Below are 16818 nucleotides of genomic sequence, written 5' to 3'. Positions count from 1 at the left end.
AAAAAGCGTCCATCTATTGGACACCTTAGATCGTACCGGCCAAGATCTTTCCAGACCAAAGCATGTATGTCGCAAGGCCTTTTGCTTCCTCCCGTGGCTTCTATTTGTTATGCCAGAGTAAAGTCCTCAGCGAGTCCCACTCGTCGCAGTCCTTGTAAATGTACGTCATGCTACTCCTCAGGCTCGACTGCAGATCCTCGGGATGGTGCTTGAACAGCAGCATCACCAGACCCCACGACACCGAGGCGAACACGGGCCATGCGTAGTGGCTGATTTGCGAGTGCAGCGGCTCGGACGAGATAATGGGCAGGCCGTGGCCCGGCTTGACGGCGAGGCGCGCCAGGCCGAGGGCAACGCGCGCAAAGATGTAGATGACGATCTGCTGGCTGACGGAGGAGATTTTGCCGTAGCGCTTGGAGCGCTGGCCGAAGACGAAGTAGCCGCCGAGAAGGCCGGCGAAGAAGGAGTCGAGGGGGGCCTGTGGGAGACGAAGTGAGCATTGCGTATCATACCGATGAAACCACCCGAATAACAGACGGAGAGACACATACCCTCCTTGCCCGGCGTAGATCCGTATCGCTTCAGCGCCAGCATTGCAATCTTGTATATGGACGCAAACTTGGCCAAGTTCGTGGCATGCTTCTTCGTCGCTCTAAACACCAATGAAGCCTTTTCTTTGAACCTACCGCCCAAAGATCCATGTTAGCACGAGCCTCTTCCTCAATATGCGCATACGTGTGTACAGATGGCTATCGATCGATGTCGTCGGCGGCAAAGGGGAAAGATACGTACGTTCCGGATCGGAAGAGAAAGATCATCCTATCGCGCACACGTCAGCACAGCACCAAAAAACAAGGACCTCGTCCGGCCCAATTATCCAACCTCGTTCTCGAGACTCACACCAGCGCGTGCGGAAACCGCACTTTGGATCCGTATACTGCGCCATTGCGCGCCGTCTTGAGCAGCGATAGGACGTCATGATATGTCGGGTCGAGCGCGATGCTCTCTGCAAAGGCCTGTCGCGGGATGGACGAGTAAGAATTTGGCTGTTCGTCTTGGAGGCTGTTCCCGATCTATTTCGCTTCCATCTCTGCGACAGAATGGGGAGAAGCCTCATCGCCAAAGGGTTTCGCATACCTTCAACTCCTCCAAGAACACCGAGGCCGCCATGGTGCCTCGGCTATTGACGCTTTTATCGCGGTAGCGTGTCTTGCGCAGGTACTGTTTCCGGACAGGCGAGGGTCTTTGCGACTTGCGCAGGAGAGAAAGACGAAGAGAATATCGACTAGAATATTGGTTTGAAGGAGAGTCAAATGGAGCAAAGAAAAAAGAAGAGAAGAGAAAGGGTGCCTTACAAAGTTGCGGTTAGCTGGAGACCCAAGCTCCGGCTGCTGAATGACTTTGAGCCTCGGCCGGCTGTTGCGCGCTGGGATGGGGGAAAATATGGGGACCTGGTTTTTACCCTATGAAGAATTGAGGGCCGGAGAGTAGATTCAATGGATACGTCACTCCCTCTTCGTTAGCAGTCCCCGCTGCCGCAGTGGAGCTGAGAGACCCCTAGAGTCGACTGCGTGTAACCTGGAAAGCAGCGCAATCCCGCCTGTGGTTTATTGGCACAGCGCTTTAGACTCTGTAGATCTGGTGGGAGATCTGGCACATGTGCGGAGAAGATGGGAAGCTGACGGTCACCATCTCGACGTTGGTGCTTGTCTTTTGGCATGTGATTGTGATGCTGCATGTAAATGTCCCTGCCACGTGCTGGAAATCTGTCTACGCATTTGCTCTAACGAAATGTCAGCTTAACCACCTGTATGCCCTCAGACAGTAAATCAGAATACAAAATCTATTATCCAATTGCTTACCCCCCTCTTCTAATACCTGTAGCCAACGCCATACCAAATCTACCCAATATCAATGCGTCCAATATCCAACCTTCAGCACCACCTCTCCCACGGCTCCCGCCACGTAACCCCCAAAATCTCAAATATCCTCCTCTCATCCCTCCGCTCCACCAGCTCCCCTTCCGTAACTTTGACTCTATCCGGCCCCCTCAGCACATCGCGATACAGCCCGTGCTGGTTCAGCCTCATGCCCTTCTTGGACGCCAGCAGCCGCATGCTGCGATTGAAGATGTCGTTGCCGGTGAAGTAGATGAGCGCAGCGCCCAGTTCCACCTCTGGCACCAGTAAAAAGTCGATTCTTCTCCATATCGGGCGGTACTCTTCGTCGTCGTCGTTGAGGCCCTTGATCTTGGGCAGCACGCAGCATCCGTGCCATTTGCTGCCATCGCTTCCGGCTCGGGATGATGCCAGTCGTGCCACGAGAAACTCGTCTCTCTCCAACTGAGCCACCAAGGTATTCAAAAAGGACTTGAGATGTGCCACAGATTCCGTGCCGGGCTTCGTCACGATGAAATCAATGTCGTGAGAACTCTCAGCACCCCTTCGGTAACTGCCCCCGATAATGAGCTGCACCATCGGATCCATCTTCGCCGCAGCCCTCTTCACAACCTCTCCAAGGGCAGTGACTTCCTTTCGGGGTATCCTCGTGTTTAGGTCATCGTAGTGCTCGACGCCAACCATCTGGCTGGGCGTCAGCTTGACATGCTGCTTTATGTCGTCGAGCGTCCGCCAGCCTTGCGCAATCCATTGCTGTGCTACCTTGTTCCCCACGCCGTAAATCTTGAGGAATGTTTGCAGCGCAGAGTTTGTCGGTTCTTCCTCTGCGTATTCGAGCCTCTTCAGCTTATCCGTCGTCACAATTTCTTCAATCTTTTGCGCTAGCCGACGGCCGATACTGGGTAGTCGGTATGCCTCTTCTTCAGTGGTGATCTTGACGGTCTGCTGCTTCAGGGTGCCAATGGCCTTCCGATAAGCCAGTGTTCGCCAGTGATCGTTGACTCTCTCGTAGTAGCTGTTCATCTTTTGCAGCATCTCAATGGTGCGTGCATTTGGGTTGTCTTGTCCAGCATCCTTTCTCCCGGCTCTGTTGCAAGCAAAGCGATCTTTAAAAGTAATTGCCTTGTTGGTTGGCCGTACCCTCCTAGATGATCTTCTCTTTGAAGGCCGCTCATTCTCTGAGCCAGACCCTTGGTCGAGATCCACCTGGTGTTGCGATCCAACGCTCGTGGACTGAGCATCATCGTCTTCGTCAACATCCAGGGGCAAGTCTTTAAACTCTTGCATCATTGAGATGAATTCCGATAACTCGTCATCCTTCTTCGGTGGCGTTTTGGATCTAGCATTGGCTTTTGGCAAACTCTTCATGAGCTCGTCTGCATTATCCAAGTCCAGTACAAGAGGCTGAGAGTTCGTCGTCGCCGCCGCTGATCTAGTCGCACGCCTCGTCAAAGTACTACCCACTGAAGATTCCTCTCCTTGAGAAGGCGTCCCCCTGGGTGGCACATAATCCCACTTCCTCTTGTTATGATGCTGCGGCTTCAATGGCAATGAACTCGCCTTTGACTTTGTCCCAGGGCCGGAATCTACAACACCAGAAGTAGGAAGAAGAACCTCTTTGTCTTTTGTTTCCGTCGTAACCTGACCGTCTAGAAGATACTTCTTTTGACCCGGATCCACAATAGCACGGAACTGAATGCAATCAAGGGGGTAATCCTCGTTGACAACCTTTGGCGGCGCTCGATCCCCAAATCCGTCCTTCGGCCACAGCTTTTCAACATCCTTATACACGAGCTTCTTCTCCACAATGACATGCGTGGCCGTCATCATGTCTCTCGTCCACTCTGCTCCAAATTCCTTGGCCCTATTGATCCGCAGCCGCCTGACAGGTGCAATGTCATTGTCCGGAATGTAAAAGAAAGACAACCCCTCGAATATCTGCTCAACCTCAGGCCGCGTCTTTAACGTTGCAACACGCCCTCTCTTTTTATTGCCGCTGGATGTCTTTGTCTTTTGCGTCCGTGTCGTCGCCCCGGCTCTGACATTAACAGACGGCGATGATGACGCCTCTTCAGAGCAAGTTTCCAGCGACCTTGATAACGACACCGGTGGTGGCATAGGAGCATCGTCAGTAGCAACAACGATTGAGTCCCTGTCCTTGTGCCCGCGCAACTTATCTGCGCCCAGTGATGGCGTTTCTCGTACCACGTCCTCCTCCCTGCTGCGCAACAGCGCATCAAGCCGCCCCTTTGGCCTCGGCTTCCCCGGTCCAGTCCCCATAATGACCGTTCCAGACGGAGGCAGAGGCGCCGCAATGAGTCTCCGGGGAGTGAGATTTTGCAGCTTGTTCAGCCGCTTCGCAGGCAAAAGCTGTTGTCCTGCATGTTCTTGTTGTTTCCGTGGCCCTTTTTGGCCGTGTACGTCCAAATTCTTCGTAGGCCGAAAGAAGTTCCTGTGAAGCGCCCTCTGCTTTTCTTCGCGCGCATCGAAAGCGTCGTCGTCTGGTTTCCCGGATATATGCCCACCGCTGGTGGAATGAGAAAATCTTTTTAGCTGGTCAAAGTACGCGGCCTTGGATTCCGCCGAGGTTGGTGCGTTCTCATCCATTTTGGTGAGAGTCAACTTATGAAGCGTGAGTATCAAGATGGGCGTGTTCTGTGAGCATCAAGTTTTATACCACAAGATGGTGAAAGGACGAGAAATGAACGTCTCCGTTCTTTACGCGCTGTTAATGTTATTATACAATGCGGCAAGGGCATTTGGTGTTGTGAATAGAGAAGCATTAGCCGATTTCAATGTTTTAAGCCATCTTCATGAGCTGCGAATGAATGGATGGGTGAATAAGTGGTTGTTTATCGCATCCATTGTCAGCTCAGGTTCTCGAGTGTGTTTCAGCGAGATGTTTAGTGCGTATAAAAGTGAGATTCGTGAACGAGAGCAGTATTAGTGAGACGTCCCAGGCAACAACGCGCTAAAGACAGCCACTAACAATACCTAAGTACCTACCGAATACGGATACCAACTCTCGCTCACTCGCATACGTACCTATACGGAACATCTTCATCTCATGAACAAAACAACTGCGAATAGTCCTAAGCATGCTGTCAAATAAACTCTCCAGCCCTCTCTCTCACCCATCCAACGCGCATGACTCCAAAATACATCGCCGCCCACCACCACACCGAAACTGCCGCTGTTCACCTCATCCCTTTTTATCAGCATGCGTACAAACCTACATGAGATATAATACTTCCATCTTCTTTCTCCTTTCTCCTTTTCTCTCGCCATGTTCTCTAAACATCAGTCTTTCACGGGGACTCAACTACACAAACCAAATTCTTAAACTAATAGCACTGCCAATGGCTATTATGTATTGCAAGGCTACCTAGGTATGCACCAAAAAGATCCGCTCCCAAGCAGTAGAATAGACATTAAGAAGAAATCTAGATACTATGCCAGAAATACAACTCTCCCAAGAAGCTCCTCCCGAGAGCAGAATATTGTAATGCAAAAAAATGTTCAAACGTCCAAGCTATAGTGCCCGAAAATCCAAGGCGGTGGTTTGTTGTTGTATATATATATATAACATGTACAAACGTTGTTGTTTTTGGTTGTCCTGGGCTGCCCGCCGGAAAAAAAAAAGGTAAACAAAATCAAATAGTAGACAGCTCCAAACTCCTATACTGCCCCTCAAAACGCCAGCTGTTTGTCTAATTATTTTCTTCTTCTCAGATCAAAAGAGTCTCCCGGCCAGCTCTATTGGGCGTCAGCATAATATGTTATATCATCATATAGATGCAAAGCGATTTCCCCTCCGAAAATGAGAAGCAAACTCCATCGCTGAATGCTGAATGACGCATTTCCCATATATTCCATCTCTTTTATTACAATCATGGTGCAAGCCGACCAAGTCGCAAGTCATCTGCTAGATTTGCGACGCTTCTAGCTTCGGGAGGAAAAGAATCCACCAAAACCTGCCTTGGCCTGGCCCTTTTTCAAGAGTTCCTCGAGTCGCCTAGTCTCTCGGACTGCAGCCTCGCGGTCCTCTTGGAGGTTGAGGACCTCTACTTGAGCCATGTTCATCCTAGACACGACTTCTTGCATTTCATCCTCTGCATCTACAAGTGCCTTTTCCAGCTCCAAGACTCGTACTCGGAGAGTCTTCATATCGGCCTCTTCTTCAAGACTCTTGGCGGGGGGGCGGGTGCTTAGCAGTGGCTTGGGGCCAGATCTGTTGGAGGAGCCATCGACGGGATCAGTCTGAAGGCGACGCAGCTGCTCGTTATGCGCCTCACGTAGCGTGGTAATCTCCTCCTCGTGGCGCACGATGCGGTCCTCTGAAGCGGACTGGGCGGCAACGACCTGATCCTCCATGACTCGAAGGCGCTCTTGGAGCTCCGAGATACGCTGCGAGTTGGTCTTACGGTCCGACTCCCCTCTTGCAACGGCAGCTTCGAGACGCTCTCGGAGTTCAGCGTTAGTGTCCAGCTGCTGGCGAACTTGGGCTGTGAGCTGCTCAATGAGATCCGCAGACTCTTTGAGCTGTTGCGCCAAGGTGGCGTCGGCCGCCATCGACTGAGACTCGCTGGCGGCGAGCAGGTCGATCTGGGCCTTTTGCTGGCCAATTTCCCTTCTGGCGGCATCGCGCTCCAGAACTGCCGCAGACAGGGATCGTTCCAGGCGCTGCATAGCCTCTTGGGTCTCCTCATCCGCAGTGTCGGCTTCCAGCTGACGGATACGCTCCAGGGATTCGGCGTACGCAGCTTGTAGCTCTTCGTAGGCAGTTCGAAGAGACTCGGACGTGACCGGCTCTCGCAGGGTATCGCTTGAGCCGCTCAGGCGGGCGGGAGCAGGTGGGATCAGAATGTCATTTGCCTCCAGCACGCTGCGCAGGGACGCAATCTCCTCAACGGCCCGATCAAGATCGATTTTGAGACCACCAAGGCCCTTTTCAACCTGCCACTTCTGCTCGAGGGCGTCTTCGGCGCGTCGTCGTAGGAGATTGATCTCCGTCCGCAGCTTTCCCATGTCCTTCTCAAACCCGGCCTTTCTTGGCGAGACGGTGGTGAGCCGCTGGCGTTCGGTCTCGAGAGCGCGAATCTTCTTCTGGTATTCTCGGTTCTGGAACTCTTGGCGCTCCAAGAGGCTCTTGAGGGCGCTATGAAGAGCGTCGCGTTGAGCTTCCACATCTTTCAGTCGCTCAATCAGAACCTCTCGAGGCTCTGTCGTGGCTGTGTTCTTGACGCTATCAGACCTTTTCAGACCACCACCAAGACCGGAAGGCCCACGGCGCATAGAACCGGTAGCTACTGAGTTGGACCGTGAGAGACCCATTGAATTCGACCTGGACAAGCTGGACAAGCCAGACAAGCCTACAACCGACATTCGCTTGGTGGGCAGATCTTCAATGCCACTGGCCATGGAATTGCGAAGTGAGCTGTTTTCACGCTTCAAGGTGGAGAGCTCCTGCTGCATCCTGGAAGACTCATAAGTCAGGTTGGCATACTCGGCAGCCTCCGACTCGAGACCTTCCACTCGCGCCTTGAGCTCCGGGATGACCTCGTCACGAAGGTTATCTCGCTCGTCGCAGGCGTCTCGAAGTTGCCCCTTGAGAGCAGATAGCAGGTCCTCAAAGTTAGTCTTGGACTGGCGCTCCTCTGATAGCTTTCGCCTTAGATCTTCACAAGTGTTTTCTAGTTCCTGGATCCGCTCACTGGCGTCAATATTATTGATCTCAACAACGTCCACTTCAGAAGCCCTCTCTTGCAACTGCCTAATCTTCTGGTCAAGCTCTTTTCGCCTCTCTCTTTCATCTTGTAATTTGGCCGTCAACTCCAGGCGAAGAGACGCCTTTTCCTGCTCTGCCTTCCTCTGCACCTTTTCGATTTCATCTCTGCCCTGGTCAGCAGACTCGTTGAGTTTTACTGTGCTTTGACCAGAGTCGGAAAAGTAATCGCTTGTCCTTTTACTACCAGCTGCCTGGGGGTTGTTTGCAATTTGCTCTTGGAGCCTGTCGGCCAGATCTTCCAGGTCAATCTCGCGGCGGATAGATGCGGCCAGCTCTGAGCTGATGGCTTTCAACTCCTCCTCCATCTCGTCAATCAGCGTTGTATTTTGGGAGAGATGTGGTGAGTGCGTCGAAAAAAAATGATTCGCGTTGTTGGGCGAGAGTTGATGCCGCATTGGTTTTGTTGTAATTGGACGCTAAGCTGTTTGTCGATCGTCTATTCTGGGGATTTGGTGAGAATGGAGACGGTGAGGGGAGGGACGTCAGATCTGTGGCTGAGGGCGAGGGATTGCCCCAGCCAAAAATAGAAGCCAGTGGAGAGGTTGCGCCCGGTGACCTTGGCAAAGGTTTGTTCCTGTTTGGCGATCCGTCTATTGTTGCCGACTGCGGCGAGTCGTCTATGTATGAATCTAGGCCTTCCTCTATTATTGAGGGATCGACTCTCTCTAGCCGTAGATGTGGAGGAGTGTGCTTTGTTGGAGCCAACATGGGCGATGAGGGGGGAGGAGTAGAGTTATTATTGTCGTCGTCGTAGATGGACTCGGCGTCAGACGCGCTGTCAATGACTTGGCTGTCAGTGACTGGCTCGTGAGCTTTGACGGACACGTTGTCGGGAGTGGCGCCGGGTGCTAGATCTGAGAGCAAATCGTCGTATTCTGACAGGGCATCAGAGAACTCGGTGTCAGCTGTTTCAGCGGGAGAAGGCCCACCACCGTGCGTGGAATTGTTTCCCGAGGCAGTCGGTGTTTCGTCGTCGGTTGGCGCTGGCGCTGTTCTGGATTCGGACAGGCTGGAAGGGTTCCGAGTTAGTTTTCTTTGTTCTCCTGTCTTTTGGCCGCTTTTACGCCTTGTCGTGAACAGTTGCCTTTGTAGCAAAGAACAAGAAACCGAACAAAGGGAATGTCACTCACTGTGATGCTCGCACCGAAGACTTGGCAGAAGGAAGGTACGGGTAGAAGGTGGGACTGTCGACAGAGGGCGACCGTGCGAATCTGTGATCCGGTTTGGGTAGGTCGATGGTGGTTTGGACGGGAGGGCCGTGGGCGAGATACTGCGTGACCAGAGAGGACGGTGCGGCGCTGGACACGGGCTTCCGCTTGATGGGACCGGAGAAGCGAAAGGGGAGAGACGAGACGGCCACGGGAGAGATGAGGGTGGGAGCAGAAGAGTCGACGTAGTCGAGCGTCTGGGACCGGCTGTGGCTGGCAGCGATGCTAGTGCGTATGGGATTGGGAGCAGGAGCGGCAATGGTTGCTGACCCCGGATGGTGTTGGTGCTGGAGCTGGAGCTGGACGTCGTCTGGGGAATGCTCTTGGTGTTCTTGGTACTGCTCTTGTTGGTGCTCCTGTTGGTAGTCTTGGTACTCTTGGTAGTGGTCCCGGTAGTGGTCCTGGTCGTCTTCTTGTTCCTGGCCGTAGTACTGCTGGTACTGCCGGTAGCCGTCTTCGTCTGATGCTGGCTCTTGTTCCTCGTGGTGGGTGGTGCTATGCCTCAACGGCGATGCAGGTGGAGAGACTTCAGATGAAGCAGACGGCGTATCAGAGTCTGGCAGGATCGACGCCATGGCATGGGGCCCGCTGGGAGGTTGCGATGCGACGTCCATGATATTGAGCGTCGTGGGGGTACGAGGCTGTTTGCAGCAGCAGCACTACTAGCCGAAGACGAAGATACGAAGACAGAGGAATGCGCCGCAAGCGAGGCACTGTAGCTAAGAGGTACTACAGCTGGTACCGCAGTCGGCACGGCAGCAGCAGTACTTGGATCCAGAGGTAGGTATTACTGTACAGGTACGGTGGTCGAAGCAATGCTCGAGAGAGGTGCTTAACGCCGGTGGCAGGTTTAAAATTGCCCATGAATCGGACGGTCGAAAAGGGACATTTGGCGAGCGAGCCGGAAGGAGGCAGACGGAGGGCTAACTCGAGTCGTGGTAGGGCCCCCGGAGCAGAAGGGGACTTTTGGTCTTAGGCCGGTCTTGGAGTCTGGGAAGAGAGAAGCGTCGAGGGGAGAAAAAGGGAGAAGCAAGGCCTGCGCAGCGACGAGGCTGTGGGGCAGCAAGCAGGCGAGGCCGGGGGTCGAGTGTGGAGGCTGCAGTCTTTAGCCAAGATGAAGAGGTAGCGTATGATGACGCCGGGAACCGTTTTGATCCGATTATCTGCAATATAACTTGGCTCTGATCGTTAAATGATGGCGCCAACTATGGGGGGGGCAGCTAGCTCTGGCGGTAGCGCGGGCAACGGCGGTGATGGCAGCAGCCGGAGAAGTGATTGGCCGGCGGTTTCTACAGCCATAATCAGGGTCGCCAGCTGACCGAGGTCTGCATGCAGGTATGCGCCCTGATGCTACTGCTACTGCTACTGCTACTATTTTACTACTACCAGAGACGCACGTCATTTCGGCTAAACAGAGATGAAGAAAGAAGGCAAGATTCAGAGCCAAAAATAAACTCCAATTGGCCGAGCGTCTAGCAGCGTGAGCAAATAAAGGAGGTCGAATTGGCAGCAAGAAACAAGACAATACGCCACCGGCGGCTGCGAGTGGCGCACAATTCAATGGCAAGCGCCTCCTAGTCAGGGGTTTTGGGTTGGCCAGAAAATTGATTGGACTGATTTGATCAGGCAATGTCTTTTATTGCCCTGGTACCTGCGCTAGCGCCCTCCAGCCAAAGGAGAAAAAAAGGACGGCCGCTAGTTGGGCCTCTGGAGCCCGTGACGCGAAACATGCAGTTTGGGCTTGAAGCCTCACAGCCACTTGCAGGAGAGGCGGCTCGACTTCAGCTGCCCCTTATGCCTATGTACACTTTATTGCTATTGCGCATAATAAGGAGCGGCATTTGGCTTGTTTGAATGCCACCGACTAGAGGTAGTAGTACTGCATTGGAGAGGACTTGCTTGTACAAGCAGAGTTGCTTCGCGCAAGCTGCCCCTGTTTTAGCGCCAGGCTCGGCATAAGCCACTAGGACAGCAACAATGCGCATGCAGGCAGTTTAGCATCAATCGCGATGCTGGGATGGCGCTGATCTGGGCAAACTCCAGACTAGACAGAACTAGCACGAACGCATTGATGATATCCATCCTTCTCAGGTAGGTAGGTACTATAAGCATGGAGGTAATATCACGCCTAGTGCAAACGTTAGCAGCGCGACATGTCAACTCTCGCAGACGGCAGCAATTAGACAAGCCTGAGGATGGTGTCAAGTATAGAGAGGCCTTATCTCGCCTGTAAGTGCCCCCTGCGACCAACTCTGCCTATCCGTACCAGGCATCATCAGAGAGAAAACATCTGATCGATAGCGCCTCTGTAAGACGCATCTATCGACTACCGTCAGCCTTCACTTGGCGCGCGCAAAGAGGTCCGGCCTCTCCAATTGGCCCAGGAATGCACAATCGCACCTCGTGCCTCACCTCGGTGGCGGGCCGCAAACAATCGACTGGCTGCGACATGTCCGCCGCCGGCTTTGTTCTCTGCCAGTCTCCACTGAAATGCCTCCCCATGCTCTGCCTGCAGCCTGCATGAGACCTGCTGCAGGCAATCACACTCAGGGCATCATCCAGGCCTCACAGCGCACTTGGTGGCCTCAGCGCGATCTCTCCGGCTGGATGCAGCCAAGCGTTGCATCGAGCTCATTACATGCACCCGCGTCTGGTCAAGTATTCATAAGTTCTGCTGTCTCTCATCTGCATGCAATCCGTTCTTCCTAGGCAAAGCAAAGTATGCACGCAGCCTGAGTGAGGGCAGTTCTCCAAGCCCATTGGGTCCTGCAGAAAAAGGACCGGTTCGCGCTCTTCTTCAGCTCTGCTCTCTGCGTGCCTGGGCGCCTATCATTGCCTCAACGGGATTTCACCGATCCGTCCATCCAAATTAGCACACTTGCAGCAGCGTGAAGCAACCTCCCAACTTGTGTGAGCTATTGCCAAGGTTGGTTGCCATATGCAGTTGGCACATGTAGGTATGTGGTTGTTGCGGTCAGAGGCAAGCCAGTAGCTCAATGTCCCTCAATAGAGCAAACAAGATTGCATCCAGAAGGCCAAACAGCGAATCGCATGTATATCTTAGCATCTTCTCCATAGTAACCACTGTATAGCGACCAAATCGAGTCAGTGAAAAGGTCCATTGAGATTAATAAGAGCTCAAATCCCCAGATTCTAGCCCCCAGGCACGAGATATTAATCTCATCCGGGCCAAAAGGGGCATTCCATTCGTCACATCACCAGCTCGAATAGGCAACAGGCGGCGTGGAGCATCTGCTGCTCCCTTCCTCTTTCAGCGCCGCCTGGAGATCATGACTAGCTCACTTCTTTTTATCTTTTTTACTATAGAAATGAAGATGAAGGAATATCAACCCACGTGGGCCATATATGTGCCTTATCGCACTATTTTGTGTATACCGCGGAATGCGCAACTCTTATAAATCGTTGAGCGCTATATGCTCCGAACATGAAGTTTTAGATTACATGTGCAAATGGCTTGTTAGGTGAGACAGCCCTACAGAGCATAAAAACAACGTGAGAACCAGATGGAGTGACTCTTAATATTGAATCAGCTTATATACCTACACATGTAAATACTAGCATAATCAAACTCTCTAAGCCTCAATAACCTCACTCCTTTCAAACAATGCTCCATGCATTAGCCGTGGACATACTTTAGCCTTTATAGAACACCAGTGCTGTCTGGGTGGGATCGTCTGATGAGAAACGGCAATGAACTGGTGCTTCAAAGTGTCAAACGACATGGGCTGACACAACCTGAAGCAAAGACTAGTCGTTGACTAACGAGTTCCATCAACTTGCAAGAGCCAAATCTCCTTCCTTCTTTGCCTGGTCCAAATATTTGTTAATGGTTTCCATTCTGGAAGGCTGCCTGAATATAGATATGAAAAGCCTCATTCCTCTCAAGAGCCGGCGTTGTTTCGTAAACACTGCTGACAAGGAAACAAGCTCACACGTCGACAAAGTACTAGCAAGAAAAAACCTCATTACCCCATTGATATTCTTCTAAATCTAACCATAGTAGTGCGCATAGTCCTCCCATCTCAATGCCTCTCCCATATCAGTTATAAAAACCCCAGCTTCGATCTGAAGTAATAGGTATCGAAACAAACTCCCAAATTTTCCCATCAGTAAAAAAAAAAGGTTTGCTGATTCAACAAGTGCAAGCAAAGCTCCCATCAAAAAGACTGCGCCGAATATCCTTCATCTGGTTCCAAAATGTCTTATAGAAATAGCTTCCCCTTGGGTAACAGTGCCCAGATGCCGCCACAAGCGCATCTACGCTGCTGTCCCAGAACAAAAGTATACCCAGGGCGTGATACAAACACGTCTTCCATCACGGAGGCGCACCGAGTACACCTCCTCCACTGCTGAGCGCCAAGCTTAATCTCCGCCTTTCTGAACAAATCGACGTAAACGTCTTTCGGCAGCTGGGATTTGTCGTCCTGCACACCGAGAAGGTCATAGTTTGCAAAGAAGAGCTTCGCGGGGTCGGTGAGGGCTTTAAAGGCCGGCAAATCCTTTGTAAAGAGCTTCTTGATGACTGGTATAAAGGGCGCCGCCGGTGGTGATACCGCCAAGAGCATACCCAGCTCGAGCTGAATTTGTGCAGCCTTTACAGCCATGTCAATCTGTTTCCCCTGACCCATTCCCGCTTGGTTCTTCACCAGAGTCGGAAGAAACGTCTGGTACGCTTGGCGAATGTCTGCGCCGAGTATATTGAGCAGCTTTTCAAACTCGCTGGCTTTGATAAGACAAGTCGATGTAATCTGCTGCATTCTCTGGTACGCTTGCTGAAGCTGGGGGTTTAACGGCTTGGGGGCACCTGTTTGGTCCACACCCATCTGTGGCTGTCTGCGGTAGAATTCGTTGGCTTTTGTACTCAGCGTTTCCAGATGAGCAATTCTGCGGCATATTGCCAAGAGAAAGCTTCTGCTAGATGACGAGAGTAAGAGATGCAATGATATGTCGTTTCGTTTGTAGAGATATGGCGTCAGCTCTGCTATCCGCTTAGGCTCCAACCTCGCCATGAACTCGCTGTCATTCATCAACGCGAATAAGCAGTCAACTAGCCACGAGAGTAAATCCAAAGACCACTTGGCGCAACCAGCTAATGCCTCCACAACCTCTATTATATTTCGTCAGCAGGACTAATTTTTACGTCATTCCACGCAGAATACTTTGAAAAAGCCGACTTACCGGGTTCATCGAGAGGACTTATCCTCTCTCGCGCCGTCGCTGGCGTGTTGCTTGCGAGAGTGATGAGGACAACCACATTACGTGCATTGAGATAAACCATGGCAAACTTGCCCTGGAACGACCTGGCATGCATTTCCCCCTTGAAGCCCAAGCTATTCATAATACTCAAGACGCCTTGAAGCGGAAGATTCCTCATAAGCGAGTCATGGTGCATCTCCTCGGAGTAGTCGACTTGAATCTTCAAGACTTTAATCATCTCGTTGATCCAGTCTTGAATAAATCGCCTCTTCGACGTATAGGGTGCGACAATGGCAAGCATATCATCGTAATTGGCCTGATACCATATGGCAGATGAGGTTGCCACCGCCAGACCCGCTACTGAAGACGCATAATGGGCATCTTGATGAGAGTTGCCAATATCTCCGAGAGGGTATTGTAGCTTGCACCACTTGATCTTTCCATCTTCTGACATCTGGATCATGGAACACTGGGTTGGAGAAAACGCGACCTGTTGGCATGGGCCCTCTCCACTAAACGCCCAGCCAACTTGGCGCAGATTCATCACTTTATCAGAATCCTCGGTCGTATATATTTCTTCAAAAGTGTATCGATCTCGGTATTCGACGGTGCCGTCGGTCATGGTTAGTATCAGGACTTTTCCGAACTGGGTCGACTGGAAACTAATGACCATCTTGTTGAGAATAATCGGCTCTAGCTTTCGCAGCCTAGTGGGAGCCGTCTGTTCTGTCGCGTCACTATTTCTTCGACTTCCCAGCTGCTCAAAAGCCTGGTGAAGGTTCTGCTGCGGCGAAGAGACTGCCTCCCAGCGGTCAATGACTGTCTGGGCTACCTGGTAAGATCCAGGTGTAGGTGAACGCGTCCTAATGGCTACAATCGTCGGAGGGACTATGCTCTTGCCTGTGTTGTCCATGATGGAAGGGAGAACGTGCAAGTGGGATAGCTCGGCCATGGAGATGTCATTGTTGGCATCTCTAGAGCCCGTCTGCAGCCACGTTGTAGCAGCGAGATGCTTTTCGACTAAAGAAGGGCTCAATCGAGCATTCTGTGGCAGAGGATTCTTATCCGGCTGCGATCCAGGGCCGCCCCATTGGATTTCAATCTTGAGCAATCTCAGCTGCTTTGATGAAGTGGCAACGGCGACAAGCAGATGTCCTATCTGGTCAGCAACGACGAGCTATCAGTTTAACGAATTTGAAGACTTACTCCTGTCGGAAGCAAGGGCCGCATGCGTAACCAACTCATCCAACGAATTCACGCTCTCAAGCTCCATCGTGGTCTCTTCCATTCGATTGTTATTCTGAGACCAGAACATTTTCAACATGCCGCTTACTGTGACACAGAACAAAGCGCTCTTTGATGAATGCGGGTGGCTTGGTCCGCTAGCATGGACAAAGGAACTCTCATACTGATACGCATGCCCCTTTTTGACTGCAGGCCCGTACATGATATTGTATGGTTTCTTCTCGAGAAATCAGTGCTTACTCGCTGGGTTTCAATATCCGATGTACTCACCTGCTGGTTTGATGGGGCGACAGCAAGCCAGTGCGCTCCCACCACGGCGTTGGCATCGTCGATGGGATCAGTGTCGTATTTCCGCGTGACAAACGGGTGGTTGAGTGATATGGAAAAGCTAACAATAATCACCCTCCCTACCGCGTCAATGACTGCAAGCTCCGGGACAGTGGCCGACCCCCACTCCAGGTGAACCAGAGGGATGCCTGGAGTCCCTCTGAGAAGCTCGCATGTCGTCGGCTGGCTGAGATCCCAGGTCCCGTCGAGCGGGTTACATCGCAGGAAACGGTGCTGCAGGTACTGGCCGTCCGCTGAAATCGTTGCAATTGTCCCAGACTTTGACCACGCCAGCGTCCTAAAGCTCTCGTCAGCCATAGACACAATCATCGGGGAAGGGATGCTCGGGTACGCACTGGCAGCAGCCACGGCTCCTCAGGTCATCAACCTTGAGTGAGAGCGGCTTATTATGAGACCTGTCGGGGAGTGACAGCCCGACGCCGACGCCATCTCCAAACAAGTCATCCACGTCATTTAGATCGACGGGCACGGTATTATCCAACATGAGGGGCATTTTTTCCGCAGTCATTGGTGCAGTATCTGCAGGCGCAAAATGAACGCCAGACGCCCAATACAATCCAGCTCGCGGCGGTCAAAAGCATATAAAATCTTGCAGGATCGCGTCAAAAAGGCCCAAGCAGTGAATCACGGACGCGGGGGAAGTATATTTAATGAGTATGGCATAGACAATGCTTTAGCAGACAAACACAATAAACAATTGATGAGCGTGCTCTGAAGCATGACGCTCATATGAAGGGTTTAAGTTCAACGACGCTTGAGAGGCGTAGTGGACTGCTTACTGTAACCAGCCGCTGGGTCCCTAACAAATTCTCGTGGGCGCCGGATGAATATCGGTACACTTGTATCTACCTGGTATTTCCACCTACCCTGGAATTATACCCCTTGAGCAAAAATTGGAAAATATACAATAGAAAGAAATAAAAATCATTTCCTACATGTGCTTCAGCTTATTGATCAAGTGCCTTGAAACTTTGAAACCCAGATCAAGCATACAAAAGCCTATTACCGGGTTATGTACTACCACTAGTAAGATTTGAAGCTGACTGTGCTGATATACTTCTGTTTCGAGTAATGCAATTGACGTAATATCTATGAGCACGGTTAAACAATTCAG

The 16818-nt window shown here is 51.8% G+C and overlaps 5 protein-coding genes across 5 annotated transcripts; all 5 read right to left on the bottom strand.

Moving 5' to 3' along the window:
• Positions 1 to 100: 100 nt before the first annotated feature.
• TrAtP1_007798 (uncharacterized protein) lies at positions 101 to 1170 on the bottom strand (the record flags this gene model as incomplete). The annotated part of the gene is made up of 5 exons (XM_066113669.1): positions 101 to 478; positions 538 to 682; positions 793 to 819; positions 901 to 1016; positions 1138 to 1170. The coding sequence occupies 5 exons, from the start codon at positions 1168 to 1170 to the stop codon at positions 101 to 103; spliced, it is 699 nt and encodes a 232-aa protein (XP_065969756.1).
• A 655-nt stretch (positions 1171 to 1825) lies between these two features.
• Positions 1826 to 4795, bottom strand: TrAtP1_013353 (uncharacterized protein). The gene has a single exon (XM_066115878.1). The coding sequence runs from the start codon at positions 4503 to 4505 to the stop codon at positions 1935 to 1937; it is 2571 nt and encodes an 856-aa protein (XP_065969755.1). The 5' UTR covers positions 4506 to 4795; the 3' UTR covers positions 1826 to 1934.
• A 1045-nt stretch (positions 4796 to 5840) lies between these two features.
• Positions 5841 to 8081, bottom strand: TrAtP1_007797 (uncharacterized protein; the record flags this gene model as incomplete). Its single annotated transcript, XM_066113668.1, has 1 exon — positions 5841 to 8081. The coding sequence occupies one exon, from the start codon at positions 8079 to 8081 to the stop codon at positions 5841 to 5843; it is 2241 nt and encodes a 746-aa protein (XP_065969754.1).
• A 41-nt stretch (positions 8082 to 8122) lies between these two features.
• Positions 8123 to 9508, bottom strand: TrAtP1_007796 (uncharacterized protein; the record flags this gene model as incomplete). The annotated part of the gene is made up of 3 exons (XM_066113667.1): positions 8123 to 8276; positions 8510 to 8695; positions 8817 to 9508. The coding sequence occupies 3 exons, from the start codon at positions 9506 to 9508 to the stop codon at positions 8123 to 8125; spliced, it is 1032 nt and encodes a 343-aa protein (XP_065969753.1).
• Positions 9509 to 12680: 3172 nt separating this feature from the next.
• Positions 12681 to 16453, bottom strand: TrAtP1_007795 (uncharacterized protein). Its single transcript, XM_014092618.2, has 5 exons — positions 16040 to 16453; positions 15627 to 15981; positions 15318 to 15573; positions 14094 to 15266; positions 12681 to 14022 (listed from the first exon to the last, which is right to left on the bottom strand). The coding sequence occupies exons 1-5, from the start codon at positions 16210 to 16212 to the stop codon at positions 13118 to 13120; spliced, it is 2862 nt and encodes a 953-aa protein (XP_013948093.2). The 5' UTR covers positions 16213 to 16453; the 3' UTR covers positions 12681 to 13117.
• Between the last annotated feature and the right edge of the window lie 365 nt (positions 16454 to 16818).

The sequence above is a fragment of the Trichoderma atroviride genome, chromosome 4 (assembly GCF_020647795.1).
Source record: "Trichoderma atroviride chromosome 4, complete sequence".
NCBI lineage: Eukaryota > Fungi > Ascomycota > Sordariomycetes > Hypocreales > Hypocreaceae > Trichoderma > Trichoderma atroviride.
This window is presented reverse-complemented; position numbering and strand designations above follow the sequence as displayed.

Bases quoted from the DNA above. Each gene is read 5' to 3' on its own strand.
- TrAtP1_013353 (XM_066115878.1), bottom strand. From the start codon at position 4,505: ATGGATGAGAACGCACCAACCTCGGCGGAATCCAAGGCCGCGTACTTT.
- TrAtP1_007795 (XM_014092618.2), bottom strand. From the start codon at position 16,212: ATGACTGCGGAAAAAATGCCCCTCATGTTGGATAATACCGTGCCCGTC. The intron at 15,574-15,626 runs GTGAGTACATCG...TTTCTCGAGAAG, and splicing joins TCGCCCCATCAAACCAGCAG to AAACCATACAATATCATGTA. The intron at 14,023-14,093 runs GTAAGTCGGCTT...GAAATATAATAG, and splicing joins AAGTCCTCTCGATGAACCCG to AGGTTGTGGAGGCATTAGCT.